A 26,030-nucleotide genomic window follows, 5' to 3' on the forward strand; every position below is an offset into this window, starting at 1 on the left:
CAATACACCCAGCTGTTGATGATGAACCACCAAGGCACTAACTGTGAAACACGCACATTTAGGTACGTGTGTATGTACGTATTTACCATAACATCGAGCAAAGAGTTCTAACCGAGAATCTGGGAGCAACACTGCATTCGCTGAAAGACTGTTTAGAGTGCTGGAGCAAAACAAAAGGGTGACGTGACATTCACACCTTCCGTAGTGCTTTGCCAGAATGAACCTATGACTTAGATGACTTCCTGCAAAGAAAACAGCAAGACGGCAGATGATGAATGAGAGGGTGGCCGCTTTTGTTGCTGTCTCTGAGGATGCTCTTGCTCAAGAATTCTCTTTTTATAAATGTATTTAATGAGTTCTTGCAGTGAGCAATAGTTACCCGAAGAGGTCATCCTTTGGTCTAAACTTAGCCCAAAAGTCTACCTTTATTCGTAGTTAAGTTACACTTTTGGTTCAAGTTAGACTCTTGGCCTAAACATAGACCAAAAGTCTATCTTTGCTAGTAGTAAAGTTAGACTTTAGGTCCAAACTTTGACTTCTGGTCTAAACGTAGACTTGCCCAGCATGCATAAAAAGATAGGCCTGTTCTCCTCATTCTGTCGCAATATCTATTAATCGTACAACCATGCTCAACCAACAGTGCTGGCATACACACGTTTCAAGGTGTTTATTACACTTAAACAGCTAAGGGCAAGCCAAGAGGAATCATTTGGGAAACAACAATAAGGTTAAACCAGCAGTGTAGGATAATGAAATAAAAGTGTTATGGATAGATCTAATATTTATATGTTTTACCAAAGTCTGTAAACAGAAAACAATGTTGCTTAGCGGGGTTCACTGAAAGAGGAGGTAAATATTACTGAAACATAAGTTTCCATCTAGACAGCCTTACTTGACATATTTAAGTTGGGTTATGTCACTCTGCATCATGGGGTGTTTGTGAGCCTTGGTGTGTGTTTACGCGTGTTTTTTTTGGTCCTTGGGAGTATGGGTTGTTTACAAGAATTATGTGCTCTATGCATATCTGCTATCCTCTATCTCTCTGTTGGATAGAAGAGTAGTCAGTAATTTCGGCTTATTTTTGCTGCAATTAATTCTCTGTGGGTAGATGCTCGATGTCCCTTGATTTTGCTCTGTGCAGTTTTGCAGGATTGTGTTCTATGTTTCCAACCCTGGAGTGTCTATTTTGCGCTCTGGCTTTCATTCTGCATAGCTGTATAGTATGTAAGCTGGAGTGTGCTCAAATAGCTGTTCTTTTAATACATTGGGATTTCTATGAGCCATACTGCTTATAGAGAAAGGGGTGTTGTTACCTTGTTTTATATCCAGTTCGTCACCATCTGTTTAGAGGGGCAGCTATGCTTGTGACAAACCTAAATTTAGCATGACTTTGAGATGCTTACTCAGAGATTATGCATTTACATCTCGTGAAATGGGAGTTTAGGAGTTGGTGAAATTCTTGATGTATATTTCTAGTTAACATGTGTCCTTCTTGGTTGTATCTGCAAGGGTCCTTCTTGTTTGGCTGATGTTGATCTGTAGGTGTCTGTCTTCAGCAAGGAGGGAATTTTACTGCGTCCTCATCTGGCTGTAAGGGTGAAGTGTGTTGTATCTGGGTATGTACGTATACATGGCATGTGTACACTGTAGGAACCCTCACGCAGTGGCTAATACATTTCAATGTTTCACCTGCAAAGTTGGCCGACTTGGAAAACTTAACCATTGGTAATGGTGGTTGAAATTTCCTGACTTTACCTGAGGTGAGATTTCTGCGCACAGGCAAAGTATGGCCTGTGTGTAGGATGTCCAACATTAAGAAATTAAAAAAATTGTGGCTGCTTGAAATCCTCCTTCAGTTAATTCCACACAGGTATGAAGTGGGGAATGTGGTGCACTTAAGTGTGGGAGAAGACAGTGGTGTCTGCGGCAAGTTCTGGGGGTGATGGCGTTACTAACAACAGGCAGGGGACATTTTGGGGATTAAGACTCTGACTTTCATTGACAAGAGATGGGGACTGTTGTTGAGCAAAGACAGTGCAGTTTAAGAGGGGCATGAGGAATGGTTGTTGCGTTATAAGTAAACCCTAAAAGCTTCCACTTTTTTTTATTAACTTCCTCAGATTTAAACAATACAAAACTTACAAGGTTTTAAAAAACAATTGTTCAAAGTTTATTATTTAACACAACCCTACCTTCACACCTTACGCTTGCATCTTCCTCATTTCCCCCTCCCTAACAACCACCTTCAACTTAGATCGCTGTCAAATAGCATCTCAGTAATCCAGGAAATCACCAACGTCATCATCAACACAGCCATCAACCAAACCAGTAATAGTTACTTCAAGAATTAAAACCTCCTTGGAGTCCCATCAACCTAAAACATTTTTTAAAGGGCTTCATTCCAGTTCCTAGACCCCCTCAATATCACACAGTGCATCAGGAAACCAGTACACAGTCTTGGAAGACCTGTTTGACTTAAAAGTCAGCACCATGCCCTTCGTCAAATACCACTCGCCAGAATAACGCCAGTATACCTCAACTGGACAGATCAGGTCTCTATGAATTTCTGTCTACTCCACCAACTACACTTAAGGGCTACCAAAATCTCCCAAAGCAGTCTGACAGGCAGAGAGAAGCAGTAAGAGCAGCAGAGGGATTAGAGTACGGCCACAGTATAACCAGTTTGTCCCCGGCGTCATGCCCTGCCCCGAATATGCCTCTTGCTTCCCTGTCACCAGTGCCTTCTCTGCTATGGTGTTTAGTGCCCTGATAGCAGCCTATGGCACAGCAAAGAGGGGATTACAGCCATGTCTGTCATGAGGTCAGAGTTGATTATGAAATCGGTGATCCCTTTGGTCATGGCGGCTGTCATTGCCATCTATGCCCTTGCGGTTGCAGTCCAAAATTGCAAAGGCCCTCATGGAAACATGAGGTGCCGGCTTAAGTGTAGGGCTGAGCTGTATGTCAGCTGGCTTAGCCAGTGGCTCTGTAAGAGACGTGTGCGAGGGTCAACACAGCACACCTGGATATTTGTGGCATGATTCTGATTCCCATATTTGCAGAGCTCCTGTGTCTCTATGTGGAAAAAGGTAGGGCTAAGACCTTTTTCAAGATTTGCCCGGCGCTAACCGCCTTTGCACCATTCAAATTATCAAGCAATGAGGCAGGCGCCGGAGACCAGAAGGCAGGAAACAGAAGTTTTATTCCGACGGAGCAGAACACATCAGATCAGACAACAAGGTATCGTCTCGAGGTGCTCTAACAGCCTCTCGGAGGCCTGGCCTCTTATACACTGGTTTATGGCATGTGACCTTTCTTTATTACAATCAGAACATTGTGAAGTAAGAAAAAGGCATCCCCGTAATCCTCGTGTCAATCCCACCCCCATATACCTCCACAATAGAGGTCCTCAACCTGCTGATAAGAGGAGGGGGTCATCACGCAGCTGAGTGTTCCGCCGAGTCTTAGGATGTGTGCGCCTGATCATATCCCAGGGGGTGGGGAGGTCTTGGTCAATAGAGGGTCCTTTGAAGAAGATCGACTTCATACAATAAGGGGCAGTAAATGATATCTCCCGGCTTAGGCGATGGCCTCGGACCTGTGTGGACAGCTGGACACGGGGGAAGGGGTCATCAAAGGAGTGGTATTCATGCCGTGTGGACAATCGAGCGCGGAGGGAAGGTTCATCAACAGAGGGGTATTCATGGGGGGGAGAGGAGATGCTGGTCAGGCGCAGGCGTGACTCCCAAGGACAGGGTCATGCAGAAGGGTTATGCTCATGAGGGGGAGGGAGGGGGAGCCAGGGTGCGCGGAGGATGCTTGCTGGGTCAGAGGGGCGCGCTGGCGATCGATCGTGGACAGGGAGACCATGATACCTAAAATGGCTGCCGTGCACGTCGTACGTGGATGACAAGCTGGCGCAGATGATGTTTAGATCGCAAACTAAAATTCCACAGTCCTCCCTTTTAACATGTCTCGCCAACTTGTCAGTTTGGATTTATCCCCATAAGGCCACGTATTTCTACTTCGTAGAGGGGACTCATGTGCTCAGTTCGGAAGTCCAAAGTCTTTGGGCACATATAGTTAGAAACGAAGCTGCACAAGGAGGGTAGACATTGAATACCCAAGCAACACCCACATAATATCACAACAGGTATCAGTACGAAGGAAAACAACCTCCAACCCCAGTTCCTCAAAGTGTCCCAAAACCAGCTCCCAAGCGACCATCCTTCCTGCTCTTGGTGAACCTCTGAGGAAAGTCTGTGGAGGTGTTCAATGGCTTTGTAGACTGAAGGCGAGTTATCTGGCACGTAGGTGCAGCAGCTAGATCCGATGATGCGGCATGCTCCTCCTCGGTCGGCTAGGACCACGTCTAGGACAAGGCGGTTTTGAAGGGTTACAAGGCGAACCGCCTGAAGCTCCGCCGTGTTGTTGGCGAGGATGCCAGCCGTGATGTTGATCGTTGTTTCTACTGCCTGGGTCAGGTGTCGGATAGCGCGGCTGTTTGCCATTGGGCCCCACAGAGGAACAAGTCCCTTTGCTGCATCTAGGAACTGGGCTCCAGTGGAGTCGGCTTGTCCGATGTCATCTGCACGCCTCTGCCGGTGATGGTTGGCAGGGGCTACATATGTGGGTGGAAGAACGAAGGCAATGTAACAGATACCCTTCCAACCTTTCGGGAGCCAGGTATAAGCTTTGGTGCCACACACAAAGTACATATTTGGAGAAGCAACAAAGGAAGGGGAATCAACTGAGTTCAATGTTCTGGTGATTCGGCAGGAACTGTGACCCACCAGCTGTGTTCCCTGGCCTTCAAGACACACAAGACCTGTGACATTGATGACTGAAAGAGCCACAGTCAGAGTGGCGGTAGTTTGTTTCTGCAGATGAGAGAACGTGGATCTAGCTGGATTGTGGAGTACCTGTACTTCGACTCGTTCTTTGGCTGGAATGTCTTTAAGGAAGGTGGCGCCTGTGAGCGCAGGACACAGGGGAGCAGAAGTCTTTCCGGTTTTGTTCAGCCAGAACCCAGAGTAGAAGTGCGACACTGTCTGGCTGGAAATGGCGTTGTCCTTGTGGCTCTCTTGCATGAGGATCAACCAGGCGAGGCAGGAGCCGTGAACTGAGAAAGGAGAAGGGATGAAGGGGATGGAGTGTCCAGTGGCATGCGGGAGCAACCCGCAGATCCAGCAGTTCGTAGCATTTGCAGCAAGGTTGTGTTGGTGCAACAGTTGCACGAAGGAATTGTTCCAGAATTCCCTGCGCCTTTCTCGGAGCTGAGGCGACAGGGAGATTAGGTGATGCTCCTTCATGGGGGTCGGTTGTACAGTAGGCAGCAACGCCTCATGAGCCGGTGTGCTTTCCTCCAGAATCCAGAAGGAGGTCATGAGGAGGAGGCAGAAGAGGAAGACAATAAAGAGGGCGATTGTCTTTGATTTGTGCAAATTGTCAGTCTTTGGGTTTCTATAGTGGGTATTTCCTGTTGCTTCCATCATCTTCTTATCTGGCGCTTCCATCATCTTCTTATCTGGCGCTTCCATCACCTTCAAGGGGCTCGGTAGCGGGCAGAACCACAGACTTCGTTTAGCTTCTCTCCCGGCAACCCTTGGTTGTGCTTAGGTCACCGTTCTGAGATTCAACTTAGTCCGTGGCCTACTTAGCCGAAGCTCCCTCCTTTCGACGCAGGAAATACCCTTCTCTGGATGGCACAGTGGGATCAGAGAATTTAGCAAGTTCAAGTGCCTCAGTATCGGGATAACAGTTCAATGTCGGTCGGTCTTTGTTCAGGAGCTCTTCTTGGGTGTTGACGCTTTCTGTCGTGGTCAGGTTTGCAGAGACCTTCCGGCAGTGATGTGCGTGCAGCCAGTGCCTCTTCCCCTCCACTCGAAGCGCCGTCCGTGTGGTAATCAGCACTTGCCAGGGGCCCGTCCACCGGGGTTCCAGACTCTTGGTTCGTTGGAAATTTCGTATTAGAACGAAATCTCCCGGTTGGATGTCGTGGCCGGGGCCCCTGGAAGCATCGGGGATGGCCTGCTGCACCTGTTGATGAATGACAGACAACGTTTTAGTTAACTTGCACAAATAATCAGATAGTAGGACGTCCGGGACGTCATGAATGGAGGTTGGCTTGGGAGCAGTCCAGAGGTTCATCGGTCTCCCGAATACAACCTCGTAGGGGGTCAAATGGTGTTTGGTGGGGGTAGAGCGCATCGATAGCAGGGCCAAAGGGAGAGCGTCTGGCCATTTAAGTCCGGTGGTTGCCACTATTTTTGACAATTTCAACTTCAGTGTGGCATTATGGCGTTCCACCAGGCCGGCGGATTGTGGGTGGAAGACTGCGTGAAATCTCTGTTTCACCCCCAATCCTTTTAGGATTAGTTGGATAACCTCAGCTATGAAGTGGGGGCCATTGTCGCTCCATAAAATTCGACAAAGGCCATAGCGAGGAAAGAATTCCTTCAGTAGTACTTTGGCAGTAGTCATGGCAGTGTTGTCTCGGGTTGGATAGGCCTCTACCCATTTGCTGAAGGCACATACGATGACTAGTACATACTTCAGGCTTTGGCATCTCTCTAGTTGGATGTAGTCCATCTGAAGGACCTCAAAGGGGTGATTGGGGGTCCCAAACCCTCCCCGGGGTACCACAGTTCCTTTCCCGGGGTTGTGTTGCAGACAGATAAGGCACTGCTGGACTAGGCGTCTGGCTGAATCGGGGATTTTGTCGTTGTGCCAGACTTTGGAAATGAGTTCGATCATGGGTGCAGATCCTATGTGTGCGGGGGAATGTGCCATCGTCAGTATGGGGATCAGATATGAGTCAGGCAGCAACCATCTGTTGGCGTCCTTCGTTCGCCAGCAGCCCTCATCATCCTTCAAACCCACCCCTGCCCATTTACTCAGTTCGTGAGGGGTGCTGGCCGACTGGATGTCTCTAATCATTTCCCTAGTGTCAGTCCATCTCTCTGCTTGTGACCTGGTCATATACATGCGTGTCACCGTCCTATTCTCAGCCGTGGTTCGTGCAGTGATGTCGGCCAGTGCATTCCCTTGTCCGACTAAGTCTGTCACCCTTTTGTGTGCCTGACATTTGATCACCGCTAATCGTTTGGGGAGGAGAACTGCTTCAATCAGGGCGGAGACTAGATCTCCGTGGAGGATAGGGGTGCCGTGGGACGTCAGGAATCCCCTCTCTCTCCACAGGAGCCCAAAATGGTGAACCACCCCGAAGGCATACTGGCTGTCTGTATATACGTTCGCGGTGGTCCCTGTGGCTATGATGCATGCTCGTGTGAGGGCTATCAGCTCTGCTGCCTGGGCAGATCGTTGTGTGATGCAGGCTGTTTCAACTACTGTTCGGGCTGTCGTTACTGCATAGGCAGCTGAAGTGGTGCCGTCTGGGAGCTTGATGCATGAGCCGTCTACCCATAGCTCTCCATCGGGGTCAGTGAAAGCAGTGTCTCGGAGGTCAACTCTACTCCTAGTCGTGTATGGGAGGCGCGTCGGGGTCATTTTCAGGCAAGGGCAACAGGGTGGCAGGATTCAAAGTCGTGCATCTCTTCAGTGTAATGTGGGGTGCAAGTAGAGTCAACTCGTACCCTGTCAGTCGTGCGCTAGTCAGGTGTTGGGTCTTTGTCTGGTTCAAAAGGGTGTCGACTGCATGGGGTACTAACACAGTGAGGGGGTTTGAAAGTACGATTCCTTCGCTCTGGCGGAAAGAGACAGCAGCGGCAGCTACTGCTCGAAGGCAGGCAGGCAAAGCTCTGGCTACAGGATCAAGAGTGGCGGAGAAGTAGGCACAAGGGCGCTGCTTAGGACCAATTGATTGAGTTAGGACAGACAATGCACACCCCTCCCTTTCATGGGTGAAGAGGGAGAAGGGTTTGGAGTAATCCGGGGTTCCTAGGACGGGTGCTGAACAGAGTGCATCCCGTAATTCCTTAAAGGATGCTTGACACTCAGTGGTCCAAGGGAGCGGGGAGGGGACATCTTTGGTCAACAGGGCAAGTAGTGGTTTCACAATGAGGCTGTAATTAGGTAACCACTGTCTGCAAAAAGAGGTTAGGCCAACCAAAGAGCGGACTTGCTTTTGTGTTTTTGGGAGGGGGGTGTCTAGGATGGTTTGGATTCGGTCAGGTGTAAGTTTCCTCCCTTCTTTGGACAGGAGATGGCCTAGGTATGTCACTTGTGGTTGGCAGAACTGTAACTTCTTTTTGGAAACTTTATGGCCATTTTCTGCAAGAAAGTGTAGGAGTTGGACAGTGGCTGTGATTGCAAGTGGGGTGGTGTCGGCCGCCAAAAGGATATCATCGACATATTGAATCAACACCACTCCATCTGGTAGCTGAAAGGCATCCAGCTGTCTTTTGAGGGCCTGGCTGTAAATGCTGGGGCTTTCAGTGTACCCCTGGGGAGCTCTACAAAATCGGTACGAGCGGGATTTTAAAGTGAAGCCGAAAAGATAACGGCTGTCTGGATGGATGGGGATAGAGAAAAACGCATTCTTAAGGTCGATAACAGTGAAGGTGGTGGCAGTGGACGGGATGAGGGTCAGAATGGTGGTGATATCTGAGACCACGGGGTATTGGGGTACAACCACTTTGTTAATTTCTCGCAGGTCGATGATGAAGCGGTATGCTTTCTCATCTCCTTCACCTTGCTTTTTAACAATAGGTAGGATTGGGCTGTTGCAGACGTTGCTAACCACCTCTTCAACCACTCCCGCATCCACCAGAGATTGAATGATCGCTACCAGTGCCTTCTCGCCTTCGGGGGATATCCGATATTGTGGGAGTTTCGGGAGCATAGCGTCCTGTCTTACGGTTATATGAATGGGGTCAATCATCATTCGTCCCACATCAGAGTCATTTTTGGCCCATAGGTACGGAGGCAGAGTATCAAGCAAGGACAGTTCAGCATCAGCTATGGAGCACATGTGCCGTGCAGGGCAGGATTTGGGTACGTCTGGGTTGTCGTACAGGATGACTCGGATCCCATCTGGGGAACACCTAATGGTAGCTCGAAAATGTTTCAGTAAGTCAATGCCCATGATGGCGTCAGGGGAGTTGGAGGAGAGCAGAAATGTTGTGTCAGTGGTGTTGTTTTCTAGGTCAAAGGTGATAGGTACGGACAGGGGGTTAGTGGAGGGCGTTCCATCGAAACCTATCAATGTAATGTGTGAGCCAGACAAGGGTGCCCTTGGAATCAGTCGTTTCGATAACACACTACGTGTCGCCCCAGTGTCTACCAAAAATGGAGACTCTGTACCCAGGACCTTAGCGGTGACATAAGGACCTTGTTGGTCAACACAGAGCTCGACTGGATCCCTCCCTTGCCCCTGGCAGTCCTATGCAAAATCGGGGGCATTCTCACCGTCGGATAGTTGATATTGGTTCTGTCGGGGGCGGTCAAATGTATTCAATCTCCCTGATCTGTCATTGTTGGTGTCGTTTGTGTGCCCTCGTCCTTGTCCCCTATTTCTTGGTCCACCCGCTACGTCCTTGGGGTCCCTATCTCTGTTCATCTCTAGCAGAACCGGACACTGGGTTTTCCAATGGCCGAATCCTTTGCAAAAGGCACACTGGTCATTGCTAATGTCTCTACGTCCAGTGTGGGGTGTTGGGGTGTGGTCTTTAGGAGGTAGATTTCTGGGGGTGGCCGATTGGTAGTTCCCCCTTTGGTGTTCCCGTCCTACTGCTATACCTTGTATCTGGGCTATCATCACCCTTTCTTTTAAATCTTTCTTCTTTTTCTCGGACGCCCTATCATTCTCATTCTTTTGGTGCTCGTAATACTGAGCCATCTGAAGGATAGCTGCGGGTTTGGAGGCCCCCCAACTACTCTCACTCGTCTGCAGTTTTTGGGAGACCTCTTGTAATAGGCCCTTTACATAGTTTTGTACAAACAGGTGTTGTCCGGTTGCGGTGGTCATGTCTTGGCCACTGTAGTCGGAGAACACTGTCTCGAATCGGGAGAAGTATTCTGACACATCTTCCTGGGGTTTCTGACGGCAGGCCGTGACTATCGACCAATCTACCTTTTTCTCTGGGATCAGTGTCTTCAACTTCTGAACTAATTTGTCTGGGAGTTCTAATATGTCCTTTACTGGTTTCCTTCCAGGCTCTCGCTGTCCATCTAGCTTACTGAGTTGGTCCCAGGTATGTCCAAACAGATCCGTGTGGTCAGCCTTCCGGATTTGCTTCCACACGTCAGCTGGCAGGCATAACCCGAAGAACAAGTCAATGTCCGCTAAAGTCATTATCGTCGAACCCAAGGCTGTGCCTAATTCGGTATAGAATGCTGTCGGGTTCTTTCTTAAATCGGGCAGAGTTTGTTTAAAGGTTAGGATATCTTGTCGGTCCCATGGTTGGTAAACCCAATTGTACACAACCCTCCCTTTTGCATCTGCATGATTAATATCATCGCTTGTTCCCTGGCCACGCGGCGGGATCCAGTAAGGGGCCGCTTCTCTGATGGGCATCATAGTATTGGCTACTTCTACTGAGGTCGTTTCAGGGACTGTAACCTTGGCTTCTGGTTTTTGTTCCGTGAGGTGGCGGAAGACCTCAAGCATCTGCATGAAGAGCTCCGTCGCCTCACATTCAGTCCCATCTCCAACATCAACCTTTCTATATAGTGTTGTCAGGTTAGCGGGGCCCTTACTCTGATACCTATCCTCATACGCGTTCAGGGTGTGGTAGCTGAATCGCAAAATGAAATGCCGTCTATGGCTGTCGGCATGTGAGTTATACATGTTCATTGTGTATTCTTCGCTCTCCCTTCGTTCTACTAATGTCTTTGCTATTTTGTCAATCCCATCCCGTTCATCTTTGCTCAACCTATTTGGTCTGGCTGGTGGTTGTTTGCTAGCCTCGGGGTCATCTGACGATGTTGTTAATGTGGCTGGTGGGAAGGCCGTGAGGGCTGGTGCACTAGCGCTAAGGCCACTTTCGCTCGCACTCGGGGCTTGCAAGCTTTGTTGGCAGGGGGCATATGGAGGGGGCATATAGATGATTGGGGGACCTAGCAGTAACTCATCATTCGCCCGTTGTTTGGAGGGCAATTCAGGGTAGAGCGCAGAGGGGGTCCTAACAGGACATTGACCTGTCGACCCTGGTTCTTGGTTTTGTGCAACTTCTTTTCTTTCTTTTATTTCTTCTTCTAGTTGCTTAGCGGCTAGGTGGGCTGCCTTTCGTAATTCTTTCCCTATTTTTGCTTCTTCTCTTTTCTTTCGTTGTTCCGTTTCTTTGCGCCACATGCCTATACTATCGAGCATAGTGGGCGTGGTCTTATTTTTCTGGAGCGCTATTTCCAATGTTTTTATTTTATTTTCATCAAAGGAACCTATCAGTGGCCACTGACTTTCAGGGTTCTTTTTTGTATATTTATGCCATAGCTTAGTATAAGCTATAGCGACTAGTCCATGCTTAGTGAACATGTCCTTATTAGGGGTGCCTTCCAGTGGAGCTGGATGGTTCATCTCTAATAAGCGGTCCGGGCTGTACAGGCTACCAATCAGTGGGGAGAAGATAGGCATGACGGGTTACAACGGGGACAAAGGTCTGCACTACCTATCTTATCACGGCGGACAAAGACTAGACAGAATATTTCTATTCTGCGTTGTTTGTCGGCGGTGAATACCTCAAAAGAACCAATACCGAACACTTAATGTACGGTCAATCAAACAATCAGTGGGGAGAATAAGTGGGTACGACGTGTTAAAGGTTTGCGTTACCCACTCTTTCTCTACCTGCAAAGAGAGACCTTGTTCTTCCCTGTTTGCAGACAGAGAATCTCCAGACAACAATCCACGAACGACAGTTCGGGAAAACAGTGGGGGAGGAAGATAGGCACGATGGATTACAATGGGGACAAAAGTCTGCGTTACCTATCCTTCACTGCTTGCAAAGAGAGAGCCTGTTGTTTTCTTCGTTTGCAGACGGTGAATCTCCAGAGGTATCAACAAAGCGTAATACTAGTATTATCCAAACCAAACAATCATTTCTCAGTTTGTCGTGTTTACACGACCTTACCCGGACCGCATGGACGGTTTCCTGTCTTCCGAATCCAGCGCCCGATCGTCCTCTCTTCTTCGTGACGTTCGTGGCACTCCTGATGGTTCCCAGTCAGGACCGTAGATCACTCGAGAGAGGTCTGTTCGGAACTAGTGAAGGTCGGATGATCGGCTGTCAGACGAGGGTCTATCGGACACGAGCTCTCCCGATCGTTGCAGTTGTTCACTCTGTCGTTGGGACCTCTCCCACTGGATCCACGTGTCGCTGATGGGCCCCACGTTGGGCGCCAATTGTGGAAAAAGGTAGGGCTAAGACCTTTTTCAAGATTTGCCCGGCGCTAACCGCCTTTGCACCATTCAAATTATCAAGCAATGAGGCAGGCGCCGGAGACCAGAAGGCAGGAAACAGAAGTTTTATTCCGACGGAGCTGAACACATCAGATCAGACAACAAGGTATCGTCTCGAGGTGCTCTAACAGCCTCTCGGAGGCCTGGCCTCTTATACACTGGTTTATGGCATGTGACCTTTCTTTATTACAATCAGAACATTGTGAAGTAAGAAAAAGGCATCCCCGTAATCCTCGTGTCAATCCCACCCCCATATACCTCCACAATAGAGGTCCTCAACCTGCTGATAAGAGGAGGGGGTCATCACGCAGCTGAGTGTTCCGCCGAGTCTTAGGATGTGTGCGCCTGATCATATCCCGGGGGGTGGGGAGGTCTTGGTCAATAGAGGGTCCTTTGAAGAAGATCGACTTCATACAATAAGGGGCAGTAAATGATATCTCCCGGCTTAGGCGATGGCCTCGGACCTGTGTGGACAGCTGGACACGGGGGAAGGGGTCATCAAAGGAGTGGTATTCATGCCGTGTGGACAATCGAGCACGGAGGGAAGGTTCATCAACAGAGGGGTATTCATGGGGGGGAGAGGAGATGCTGGTCAGGCGCAGGCGTGACTCCCAAGGACAGGGTCATGCAGAAGGGTTATGCTCATGAGGGGGAGGGAGGGGGAGCCAGGGTGCGCGGAGGATGCTTGCTGGGTCAGAGGGGCGCGCTGGCGATCGATCGTGGACAGGGAGACCATGATACCTAAAATGGCTGCCGTGCACGTCGTACGTGGGTGACAAGCTGGCGCAGATGATGTTTAGATCGCAAACTAAAATTCCACATCTACAGCCTTATTGTGGCTTTGATCCTTTCCTCATAATAATGGAGGAATCAAGAGTTTAATAAATAGAAATCAGACCACAGAGTATGACAACACCGCCGTTCAGTAAAACAGAAGCTCGTATTTTTATCTCCAATGTGTACAGTCGTCTTGATTTGTTAGTTGATTTCTTGTAAATTTGCAATGTATGTTAGTTACCATGTTTTTGTGAACCTATTAAATTGGGTGAGCTCCTTGGCCCAGTGCTGGGCACGGGGTTGCTTATCCATGTGCATTTTTCCAACTCGCTTTGCCATTGAAGTACTTCATGTATAGGTATGAAAAAGAAATATAACATTTCTTTCCCTTTGATCATTTATTTATAAATATAATTTTGAAGTACTAGAAATTGAGTTGAACTGTGTTTCTCATTTTATCCCAACTCCCCCCCTTTTTCTGGATTTTTAGTCTGCATATATATTACTTTAAATCTCGGCTACCTGTAGCTACACTGTGGGTTTTTATTGTTAAGTATTGAGTATTCCTGGTATATAATAATTTGATTCTGAAGAGTTCTTTAGTATTTTGATAAATGGCATGAGTTCTGTTTTTGTGTATTACTACAAGACTTAAAAGATTCTGAGCTGCCTACTCGTGTTACTAATGAAGACCTCGGGGAATACAAGTTGACCTGTATGATGCAACGGTTATGATATTGCACACAGAGCTGGGTTTCAGTTACATTTGCAAATATCACTTCTACCAAAGCATCAGCATTAATCCTTCAGGGACCTGCCCAGCATCGCAAGTAACATGTTAACAATATGCAATCCACCACTTAACCCACAGTCATTTTTAATTCACTTTTGGAGTCTCAACAGTACCCTGAAGATCACAATTATTTCCTCAATAAAACTGTGATGTACAAAACGTGTCCCTATGCACCCATATACAACTATGCTCCATATGTAAGTAAATAAAAAAAATATTATCTGAAGGAAACCTGGGTAAGTATAATATTATAAAACCATAGTCAGTTACTATACACAATTAACGTTACACTTAAACAAACAGTCCTTGGCCTAGCCACTGTATATGCAAAATGTAATTTCATTGCAGACATTAATTAATACATGTAATCATAAAATCTAAAGATGATGCAGAAAGGATCCTCGGTGTCCATAGTGTTCACAAAAAGAAGAGAAGCTATGTGAATAGCAACATGTTTTTATAAGATAAAACAAAAGATGTCTTTGCATGGGTGTTTATAACTTCAAAGGCGGGAGCAGGCTGGGTAGGATAAAAAAAGCTCAGGCCCACACACTCAAAGTTCACCATCATAGAAGCCCCTACATTGATAACGCCATTTTCATATTATTGTAGTGCAACACAAAACGCAGATTTAGTAGCAGTAATGATGCATTCATTCAGTACATTGACAGCACCAACCAAACTCTCACTATTCCAACAATCTCACCACCCCAGGGACCCAAATGTATCACCTTTAGAGGCTACCAGATGCACAAATAAAAGATATCTTTACAGCTCGCGACTAAGCTACCTAAAAACATGATATTGCTTAGTCCATACCACCTGAAAGCGGACTTAAAAAACCACCATTCAAGTTAGGTAATCTCCCACCTGGTGGGCAGCATCCCTGATACTAGTTAAGAGAGCCCTTCAGCCAACAAAGATGTGTCAAGTAATGAACTCACATATGAGACATTTAAAAGTCTGTGGCTGGGGTAAAATATTGGGAGACAAAGAGGCCTGGCATCTCCAGTAGAAATGTTTGGGGCACCACATATGCTGCAGTGGTTAGGAATCTCTGGGGAATATAATGGAGAATTTTCAGAATGTCTGTAAATTATGGGAACAAGCTACCAATCTCACAGCATGAGTTGCCTCTTACTGTGTGCAGATAAATGGAAGCGGTCTATTGCTCAGTGGACAGATATATCCACTCCAGGAATCTGTGTTTGAACTCATGGTCACTGATTTGAATCCTCGCAGGGTCCATTCTGAGGAAAGCAAAGTGGGTGAAGATAAGTTGGGTCACTAAAAGCATCTGCATCTTAGTAGCAAGATGCCCCAAGGGTTGAAAGTGTACTTTACAAATACACTGTTAGACTTGACATTCTCGGTGTGATATTCCCCCAAAGTTTTTGCCTTCACTCCTCCTGTTTGCTGAATTCATTTTTGTTGCCTTTAGGACTCTCTGCATTGTTAACCATTGCGTTAATGCTTGTACTCTCTCTTTCAAATTGGCTATGTTTAATCGGCACATTTAGTTTACTTGCTAATCCCTAGTAAATAGTGCTACCTGTACTCCGGGCCTGGAAATGAAATTCTACCTGTGGGCCCACAGCATTAATTGTGCCATCCACTAAAGTTACTTTCTAAAACATGTCTCAGGCCTACCACTAAAGCCTGTGGTGCAGTTTTTAGCTGTCATTTCAACCTGGTAAAATAAACCTTTTGGCAGGCCTAGACCTTCATTTTTAAAACGTATACGTCACTCTTAAGGTCATAGGGCAGAGTGCATGGCATTTAAAAACTCCCAAAGTTGTATTTCACTGACCCTCCCATTGACTACCACTGGGTTACCTTATTACATCTAATAAGTGCTACTTTTGGATTGGGAGCAGGTAGAAATATACTCTTTGCATTCAAAATAATTATAGTTTAAAATTGTTTTCAATGGTGAAGTCGGATTTTAAGTTACAATTCTGAAAATACCACTGTTACAAAATTGGTGTTCCCTTGTCGCAAACATCTTTCCCTTCTGCCAGTATCCTGGGTCACACACTTGTGAATGGCTCTGATGTTGGGGTTTGTGTATTGCTTCCAGGCACTGACTGAAAGGGGGCTTGGGTGAGGACAGTATGGACCATCATTTTAAGATGACTGGGGAGGAGTAATACCCAGCCTCAAACTTCTAAGGGCTTTGCCTCCTGCACACACAAAAGAAAATACACAAGGCCTGCCCTGTCTTTTGTCAACCCTGGACAGTTTGGAGCCTTGATAGGGGAAGAGAAAGAACTTTCCAGAATCAGATGTAACAGTCGGACAAGGAGTCCCCATCACACAAAGGCTGGCACCAGGGAGACATGTTGAATCCTCTGAGAGCCACTCATCAGAAGAAGGACTGTCCAGCTACTAGAGGCTTGCCATGCTGCTTGAAGGACTGCTGTTCTGCCTGAGAAGGAAGATTGAAGCTGCTTGCATTCATCCAAGGCTAAACCGATAGATTCCAATGGTCAGTTGACTGACTTCCTGTGTAAGCCACAGGGACACAACAAGCTTCAGAGGCCTCCCTGAAACTGCTCACCATACCTGCTACAACTGGACCTGGCTAGCCCTGCGTCTGCGTCTTGACCTGCCTTAATCCTGCTGGCCTCTGCTGGAGTGGTTCATCCCAAAGACATGCTTCCACTGGTCCTAGACCATTGGTTGGCATCACAATGCACTAATCCTAAAAGAAAAAGGAGAAAATCCTGAAGTTTGGACAGTTCACAATACCTAACTTTCACTTCACACTATAGCAACAACCATCTGTGACACTCTACCTTTCCTCAGGGCCTTCTCCAATGCGAACAGAACTCTTTGTGCTGGACTTAGAAGGTAACTCTTCAGCTGGACTAACCTGTTCCCTGCATCCGAGCAAAGCTTCATCAAGTTCGGCCTGATCTTGTGACTTTCTTCTGGTCTAGTGCGATCAAATTACTGCTTAGTGTTTTTTGGTGCAATTCTTACTAGAAACGTTAAAACTGAATGTCTGTGGTTCTTCTTATTGGATTTGTGTTGTTCTGGTATGATGTTACTAATTAAAATGTACCCTATATTTCCAAATTAGTTTATGTTTTTTCTTGTGTCACGGTTTCACTCTATTACTGTTTGTGTGTTGCATAAATACTTTATACATTGTCTCTAAGTTAGGCCTGGCTGCTTTTGTGCCAAAATAGCAGATGCTTAAGCACAGGTTAATTTAGTGACTTTTGTAGTTCACCATGACAAGGATTGTGTTTGTTGCCAGAGTGGGGCTTTCACCCCCCAACCAATAACCCAGATTCTTCCATTCACATTATGTTATGTTACTGCAAATTAAAGCCTTGGTTAGGCTGATTGTATAAGAGCATCATTTGGCTGCAGGCACATTGTGTCATGTACCCACACACTTGCGTCCATGACAGTTTAGATTAGTTTCCATTAAAATATACTTCCTTACAAAATCAACTTCGCAAGAACACTATCATGATGCCCTGAACATGACATTCAAGGGTTCATACATTGTGCAAATACAATTCTTTGTTTTGGCCCATGTTGTGACACAGCTATCTCTAGCACTTTAACAATGGCAGCTTGACATGAATCTTGACCGTGAGGGGGATAGACATACTTTCCATTCAGGTAATGAAGTTGGATCATCCAATGGGGGATTCTTGGTAGACACTCACACACACACCTAGACACTTAGGTTAGGGAGCGCATAGCTATCTAGAGATTGTTTTATATGCTGTTGATGGTGGAACATTTTATTATGTTCACTGACCTGATATTGCTAATCACTTTTATCCACTTCTGTCTATTGATCATTGTAGCACATATATTTTAAACAAGAATCGCTTTGTTTTAATAAATATTGAAGACTGTATATCTTCCCTGAAGAGAGCTCAGGGACGTCATTTTCTGTGGTTGCCAAAACTGTTTGCCACCCATCTAGGTTTAGGGGGTCAAATGATGGCACTGTGGGAAAGCTGGTTTTTAGGATGACATATCATTCGGGGGTGCATGGAATCAGTCTGGCACCATCCCTACATTTATGTTGCCCAACACATGCGCAGTTCCTACTGGGAAGCATGGGACTACATGACAGTTGGACTATGGTCATTCACAGCTGCTGTGCCAATCAGCACAGCAGCATCACAATGTGTAATTTACAGAGTGGGCACAGCTGTGGGGCTGTTGATGGGCTAAATTTCCAGAAGTGGTGGATGCAGACCTTATCGTTCTTTTTTGATGAGTTTGTGACTTAGGTAAATTTAGTTGCATGGCCACTGACTACCAGAGATAGGGGATGCTATTCATAAGGTTTGTTGTGACCTAAAGCCAAGCACCTGGGTCCATGGAGTAGGCTCATCTGTAATGTCCAAAAACTCCAACTTCTTGTGGATGTAAACTCCAGTTTACTGCAGCATACAGAGATAAGAGTAAAACATACAAAGGGGCCCAGAAGCTCGACATCAACTGAACTCCTTTCAATGAAAACACCCATGCATTTCAAAGTGAAAGCTGAGAATGGAAGACACATCATCAGCTCAGATAAAGAGTGTATGTAAGGATGCCACATAGCTCCCTTTCTTGAGATAAAACAATAGTATGGACGTATTACCCATAAGGAAATGCAAAGACTAATCCCTAAAGATATTTCTAAAATATCTGAATAAAAACGGTATTTATTTATTTATTTTGAAAGTTTTATATAGCGCGAACATGACCACTGAGGGTATCCGAGCGCTTTACAAACTATGCATCACAAGGGTATAATACAGATTATGTATCAGAGGGTATAAACATACAAAGCAGAATAGACAGGAGACAAAGTCAAAGTCTAAAATAGTCCAACAATCTTGTGAGGGAATTAAACATACCCACAGGCAGAGTCAGAGTCTAGCATTGTCCGATCTAATCGTGAACCCAGTGGCAGAGGCAGAAACAATGTGTATGGACCCGAATCCGATGCAGGAGCCCTTTGACCTCTTTTTTGCAGAAGACAGTAGAAGGGTTCACCCTGAATTCAGGGGGAAGGGAGTTCCAGATCCTCGAAGCCAAATCTGAGAAATCTCGGTTATAGATCTTTTTTTTCTTGAATTTTTGAGGCTTAAGCAAAAGGGTGCTGGCACTTCTGGAAGCTCTAGACCGACAAGAGAGTTCCAATTTCTGCACTAGGTACAGCGGGGTCTTGAAGTGGATGGCTTTGTGAGCCATGCATTCAATTTTTAACTGAGTCCGAGCTTTATAGGGAAGCCAATTCAGTTCACGCAAGTCAGAAGAGATGTGGTGGTATTTTTTAGTACCAGTTAAAGGCCTAGCAGCGGAATAGAGGGTAGCCTAAACAGGAGCCATCCTCACTCTATGCAGGCCATAGAGTGTTGCACTGCCATGGTCCAGCTTTGAGATCACCGATGCTCGACCTGCAGTTTTGAGGTCATGCGCCAGGAGGAAGAGTTTGAGTTTCCTAAGTAAGCTGAGTTGAAAGTTTGCTCCTTTGGTGAGGGAACTGATGTGCTTCTGCATGTTCAGGCTTTTGTCTAGAATGACACCCAGAGATGATACTGAGTCCACGAGGTGTGGACTGCAGTTAAGAGCAATTAGCTGATTCAGCCATTGCTCCATGATGAGGGATTGGTTGTGGGGAGCGATCAGTAGGAATTCCATTTTAAGAGCATCAAGCTTCAGGTGATTGCGGGTCAGCCAGCTTTGTGTTTCCAGTAGGACTGAGTTGAGTGACTGGATGTCTTTTAGGGAGGTGATCTTCAGGTATAGGCGGGTATCATCTGCATACATATGATACCAAATGCTGGATGATTTTAAAATTTCCGTCAGAGGCTCCATGAACAGGTTAAACAGCGTGGGGGACACATCTGAACCTTGTGGAACACCCAGGGTGACTGGTGCAGGGTGGGACAATGATTGGTCCACCTTGAAACATTGGGATCTGTTCTGAAGGAACGAAGAGAACTAGCTTAAAACCAGCCAGATAGCGCCATCCTGTGTCCCAGCAGGTCAATTAGGTGATCATGTTTGACAGTGTCAAAAGCTGACAAAAGGTCGAGAAGGATCAGTATGCACGACTCATTCTGATCCAGCATTATAAGCGCATCGTCCACTATGAGATGGGCAGAAACCAGATTGACTTTGGTCGTGGAGTTGGAAATGGTCAATGTGATGACAAAGTTGGGCGAGCACACATTTCTCCCAAAATTTTGCCAAGGTGGGGATGTTAGTGATTGGTCGAAAGTTAAGAAGGTCCGTGGGATCCGCATTTGGTTTCTTTAGGATAGAGGTACCCTGACCTGCTTTAAGGCAATCCGGGATAGCACCTTGCAAAAGCGAAGCATTGACGATCGCCATCCAGAGAGTTAGTAAGGCGGATCTCACTTCAGGGAAAAGGTTCGATGGCAAAGGATTGTTGTAGTGATTGGAAGATTTCAAGGTCCACAACAATTTGTGAATAATGGGTTCATCCACAGTTTGGAACAAACTCCATGAGGCATTGTTTTTAGAGCTGAAAGGCTGTAAATGTTCCAAGATATTCGACTCTGAGGGGCATAGAGTGTTCAGCGGACCCCTTGAGAGGTGATCACATGCCGAGCAAAGTTCAGACTCGATCTTGGTGGTGTTATCCCTGAAGAAAACACAGTTCGGCAGTGTCCCTTGATCCAGAGCCGAGAGGTTGGGATGATTATTGGATTGGGACTTGATGAGTTTGAATAGCTTTTTCCGACGGTTATTTGCTTGATCTAGTTGTGCTCTAAAGAAGATAGCCTTCGCGCATCTAATGTGTATGTTGTATAAGCTTTGCAAGGATCTCAGGTGACAAAGATGTTCCAAGGAGGGATAGGCTCTCCACTTTCTTTCTGCAAGTCTTAAGTTTATTTTTTCAGCATTAAGACTATCATTGAACCATGATTTGGAGATTTTAGCAGACACGCTTTTAAGTTGAAGTGGTTCCACTGAGTAAAGAACATTGAGCATGGCATGGTTATAGTGGGGCCCCAGGTCGTGGACATCAGACATGTTCAAGGGGAGGGGGCAAGATGTTATCACAAAGCTCCATCAGGTCTTGCGAGTTGATGTTCTGTAGGCACTTTTTCCGATTTTTTGGGTTCTTAGGTTGGGATCTGCTTGTTCTTAACGTTTCATGGATGAGGAAAGTGTTGCAATAGTGATCCGTCCAGTCGCATTGGAGGATGAGCTCCAGGTAGAAAGAGTTGGGCTTACCAATGACCAGATCTAACGTGGCTCCTTTGGGGTGCATAGGGCTGTCAGATATTTAGATACGGTTGAGGTCGAGTAGGAAGGATTTAAGCTATTAACCAGCACATTGTTTACATTGTTCCAGTGGAGGTTGAAGTTACCCAGGAAAAACTGCGTGCCTTGGAAATCCAAGTTGGCCGAAATAATGTCCATGATCTGTTCTGTGAAGGGAACGTTGTCTTGAGGGGTAGTAGAACGTGTGCAGTTTGCATGAGTGATTGTTGCAGATCAATGCATAGGTATTCACACGAGGGCAGGCGGTCGGTAGGAATGACTTTCACTATTAAATTACTACGATGTAAGCAAGCAATGCCTCCCCATAACTGCTAGTTCTGTCCACCTAATGATATGAAATTTGGGAGGCATTAGAAAGTCAAGGGTGAGAGCGGCTGAGTAATTTTGCCAGGTTTCGGTCAACATTATAATGTCCAAATCCTGGACAAGGATGAGATCGGCAATATCCGCCGTATGTTTGACAGCCGATCTGCAGTGCACTGCTTAACTCTACTAATTCAACATAAAATCTCAGTTCACTCAATGTATCACCTAAATTCTCCATTTCAGCTGAGCTTATTAGTCACTGACTGTTTACACTAACCTGTTTTCCGTTTCTTCATACTTTTCCAAAATGGTCAACTTGTCACCCTTCTTGTCCAAGTTCAAGATACCCATTCAAGTTGGGCATCTGGGTATTAGAACTGCATTCAAAGCAAATATTCCAATGAAGAGGCCATGTGTGTGGTTGTTCTGGGTGTAACGGCTACATCCTTGTGAGTCTTTCACCACTATAAATGTAACTGCTTGTGAGAATGTATGTGCTTTCCAAAGATGTTTAGCATCTTTTTCAGAGCTCTCTGTGCTCTTGGGAATGTCAACCACTTCAAACTCATCTGGATTTTTTTGTAGCATCTAGAAACCAGTTTATTGAGTATTAATTGTGAAGTGAAATTTTCAAAATCACAAAAAGTTGCTAACACTTTCAATGATGTTGTGTATGAGTTTTAGATTTGTGTGGACATCCTATTAAACAACTAGTCCATAGATGTCTGCCCATCCTTACACTCTCAGGTCCACGATATAAGAAGAGTGGAAAGGGTGTGTTATTTTCAACAACTGGTAAATATCATTAGCCTAGGGTGGATAAACTATTTACCAATATGTTAAGTTTTCAGAGGGAAAATGAGCCTTAACATACATAATAGGTTTTACAACACCAAATAATTCTGTATTTCCAGGCCTTTTCCCCTTATGCATTTTCATAGGTTTTACCTGCCAGGAGCAACCTGGTGAAAATTATGACGGTATGATAATTGTCACCCAACTAATAATTTCGCTGCTTGTGCAAATTCCTGTTAATGCTTTAATCTGTATGTTTTAATGAGGGGCTAAATAGGGTAGATTGGATATCCAACACTTTTGAGGGGCTGCCCCACGTCGACCTAACTCGAAATCAGGTTGTTAGCCAGCAAGTTCTGGACAGTCCACCACTCACTCATACACACCTTTACGTGCGGTTGTAGCTCTTTGACAATCACATTATCATTGCTCTTGTTGGACTACTCATGATTAGTAGTCACAGAAAATGTAATTTATGACATTGCTCTTTATTTCACCTTTTGGCAGATTAAATGTACTCTGGGTGTGAAACTTGCTTAAATGTGGCATACAATTATTTTTTATTCGGTTGCCCAATTTTCATGTTAGTTCTACTTACTGTAGAGATAATTTTATGATGATGGTAAGTAGTCCAGGGTTTGAATTTCTACAAAAGAAGTTACTTCACCATTTGTCACTACTGTTTTTACGTTTTTTGATAGGCTTGTTCTACAGAAAATGCAAACTGGTTTCCAAAACCAGTGTGAACTACAATACCAAACTTTTCTGCTTGCTGCTTCCAGAGGGAGTATTTCTTCAGGTGCCTATTGGACAACATGTTTACCTCAAGGATTCCATTGCAGGTACAGATCATAAATGCATCTTGCTGTTTCAACGATTATGCCTGGCACAAAATGTCGAAGTGTTTCGATTTTACACCATGCTTAGTTTCAACACCTTCACTCTTTCTAACTCTTCCCACTTTCACACTGCCAGCAATGACATGCAATTACATATCCCCAAAAATATCAGCGAAAAAAATATAACCGGAAAAAAATTGGGGGAAAAAATCATGTGCGAATATATTGGGAATGTAACAGCTGGGTATAATTGGTTAGGCACGTGTTAGTATAAAGGTACATGTGTATAAATAGATAAAAACAGGAAAGGGAATAGAAAATAAAGTTGGCCTTGGGGGTGACTTTGCCCTCCCGTAAAAGCTCATAGGAATGTAAAATGAAGTGAATGAGGGTGAAGGGGTGCATTGCCCCCCTCAACCGAATAAGTAAAGATAAAAAAAATTAGACGTAGCAACGCTACCATATACTGGTTAAAAAACAAACCAATATCCAATATAGCATTGAAACAAAATGTCAATGTAGTATTTTTGACAGCTAAAAGGAATAATAGGAACAAGAAATTAATATCCTGAGATTAATACAGTACATAATGGATCCAAAATATTAACCTGAACCCTTTCCGCTGACTGCACCCCCTCTCTTGTACATAATTTCCTCAGAATTAGAAAGATTACCTTTGTTGACCCCAATTTAATAATAGTGAATGACTAATTCCTGAACAAACAATGATCATCACTTTTAGCCATAAAAAACAAAGGTATTCGTGAACCTAATGAAGATTCCTCGTAAAACATCAAACCCATAAATATTTGTACCTTGTATTAGTGGGGCTAAAATCAGTTTAGGTGAAGCAAAGAGCAGACATAAAGAAAAGCTGGCAGAGAAAACATATATATGTTGAACATGTAAGTATAAAATGTATTTGTTTAAAATGGAACAGCGAGTTTAGTTCAGCATTTTCCTGACCTCCGTCACATCAAAGGAGTTTCACATCTTTTCTGTGACATTATAATAGTTTATTTACAACGGCTGGCAGGATTGTCGTTTATTACCTCAGGATAACCAGAATGCCATATATAAATAAATGACCCTAAGGGAATCAGGTGAATTCCTTCCTTGTTATTATGACAACCAGTAATAATGTAACTGTTACAATGAATGGTTTACCTATATTACACAGGAAAACATGGACAAATTGTTTGATTCATATCTCATTGGTATCGGAAGAGAAATATTTTCAGTTGCTAGGAAACAGGTAATACATAACCTAGATGTTGAAGGGAGGAATGTATATGAAAGTTTAGATGCAATACCAGTTGGGAATGCAGAAGCGGATCCAGTTGATTTTTATGAGACGTGTCTTTTAATGGTAGAAAATCATTTCAGGCCAAAGAGAAATGTAGTTTTTGAAAGACAAATTCTGTGACAGAACTCGAGGTAAATTTGAAATGGTGGGGACATTCATAGCTTCATTAACAATCATAGCGAGAACATGTGAGATTGGTGATCTACCTGATTCCTTAATAAGGGATCAATTACTCAGGTGTAGTAAATATCAGAAAGTACAGGAAAAATGGTTGCCTAAGAATCCGGATTTAAAAAAGGGCAGAAGGTATTGTAGAAGTAATGTAAAGCACTATGAGTTGGTTAATGGAACAAAGAATTCCAAAGGAAAAGAAGGAGTTTTAATAAAGAGTCAAAGGTGTGTATTATGCAGAGAGGTGGTGGACAACAATACTGGAATGGATTACAGCATCTGGAAAGATTGGAAAGGCAAATGTCACAAATGTAGTAGTGAGGGACTGTCACAATTTCAGAATGATAGTAGTACTTTATTTGTTAGCAAAGATAGCAAGGAAGGTAAGAGTAAATGTTACAGGTGCAGACGTGAAGGTCATTTCCTTAATAGTCCAGGCTCTTTTGCCAGAGGTGCAATTTGTAAAACAATTGGAAAAAAATGTCATTATGCGAGAGTGTGCAAAGGAGGATAAATACCAAGTGTGGGAGTAACTGATAATGAGAAAACAATTGTTTTCAGTGTGAAAAAGGGTGCTGTAGTTGCTGAGGATCCAATTTGTATACCAGCATGTGGTATACTTGTAAGGGTGGAGAAATAGAGGCAGTAGTGGATTCAGGATCACTATGTACAATGATTGTTGATAAGAATTGGTAGAAACAGTTTGGTAATGACAACATTGATTTGTTTACTCCCGATATTAATCCTGTAGATTGGGGAGGAGCAAAAATTGTTGTCTTGGAGTATACTAAACTTAAGATTCAATTCCGAGACAGAGAGACTGTTCAGAGGTTTTATGTCACCAAACATGTGCACAATCTGTTGGGTTGGCTGCATCAAAGTGACATGTGAAAGATTTTGGAAATTAACTAGGCATATTAAAATGTTTTGCGCTTAAAATATCAAAGAATGCTACATCTATGCTCAAACTAATAAAAGTGCCAAATTAGATGCTAGGCCCACTTGAAGAAGGACTGCAAAAGATTTTTAAACTTGGAGTGATAGAGGTAATTGAGTCCTCTGAGTGGCTAGCTCCAGTGGTGGTGGCGCACAAGGATGGTAACACCAATTTTAGGATGTGGGCAGACCTACTTGACCTAAATAAACACATCTGGGTGGACAATTCAGAGACACTTTCAACACTTAACGGGGGAAAACATATTTTGCGTTATTGATTTGTCCTTACCATATCATCATGTGCTGAATCCTCGCATCTCACTTCATTTTTTACACCTCTGGGGAGCAAATAACTTCAATCTGCATGCCTTTTGGTTTGGCATCCACAGCTGCCTGTTTTCAGAGGGTGATGAAGAAAATGCTTGAAGGTATTTCGAATTCTTCCAAGATGATATTCTTCTACAA

The 26,030-nt window shown here is 44.9% G+C and overlaps 1 protein-coding gene across 1 annotated transcript in view; it reads left to right on the plus strand.

The window, feature by feature from the left end:
* CYB5R4 (cytochrome b5 reductase 4) overlaps nucleotides 1-26,030 on the plus strand; it is a 1,096,982-nt gene that overhangs the window by 648,085 nt on the left and 422,867 nt on the right. Inside the window, exon 11 of the mRNA XM_086926570.1 lies at nucleotides 23,015-23,155. Coding sequence (XP_086782696.1) covers nucleotides 23,015-23,155 — 141 coding nt within the window. The remainder of the gene's footprint in view (nucleotides 1-23,014; nucleotides 23,156-26,030) is intronic.

The sequence above is a fragment of the Lissotriton vulgaris genome, chromosome 6, assembly GCF_964263255.1.
Source record: "Lissotriton vulgaris chromosome 6, aLisVul1.2, whole genome shotgun sequence".
NCBI lineage: Eukaryota > Metazoa > Chordata > Amphibia > Caudata > Salamandridae > Lissotriton > Lissotriton vulgaris.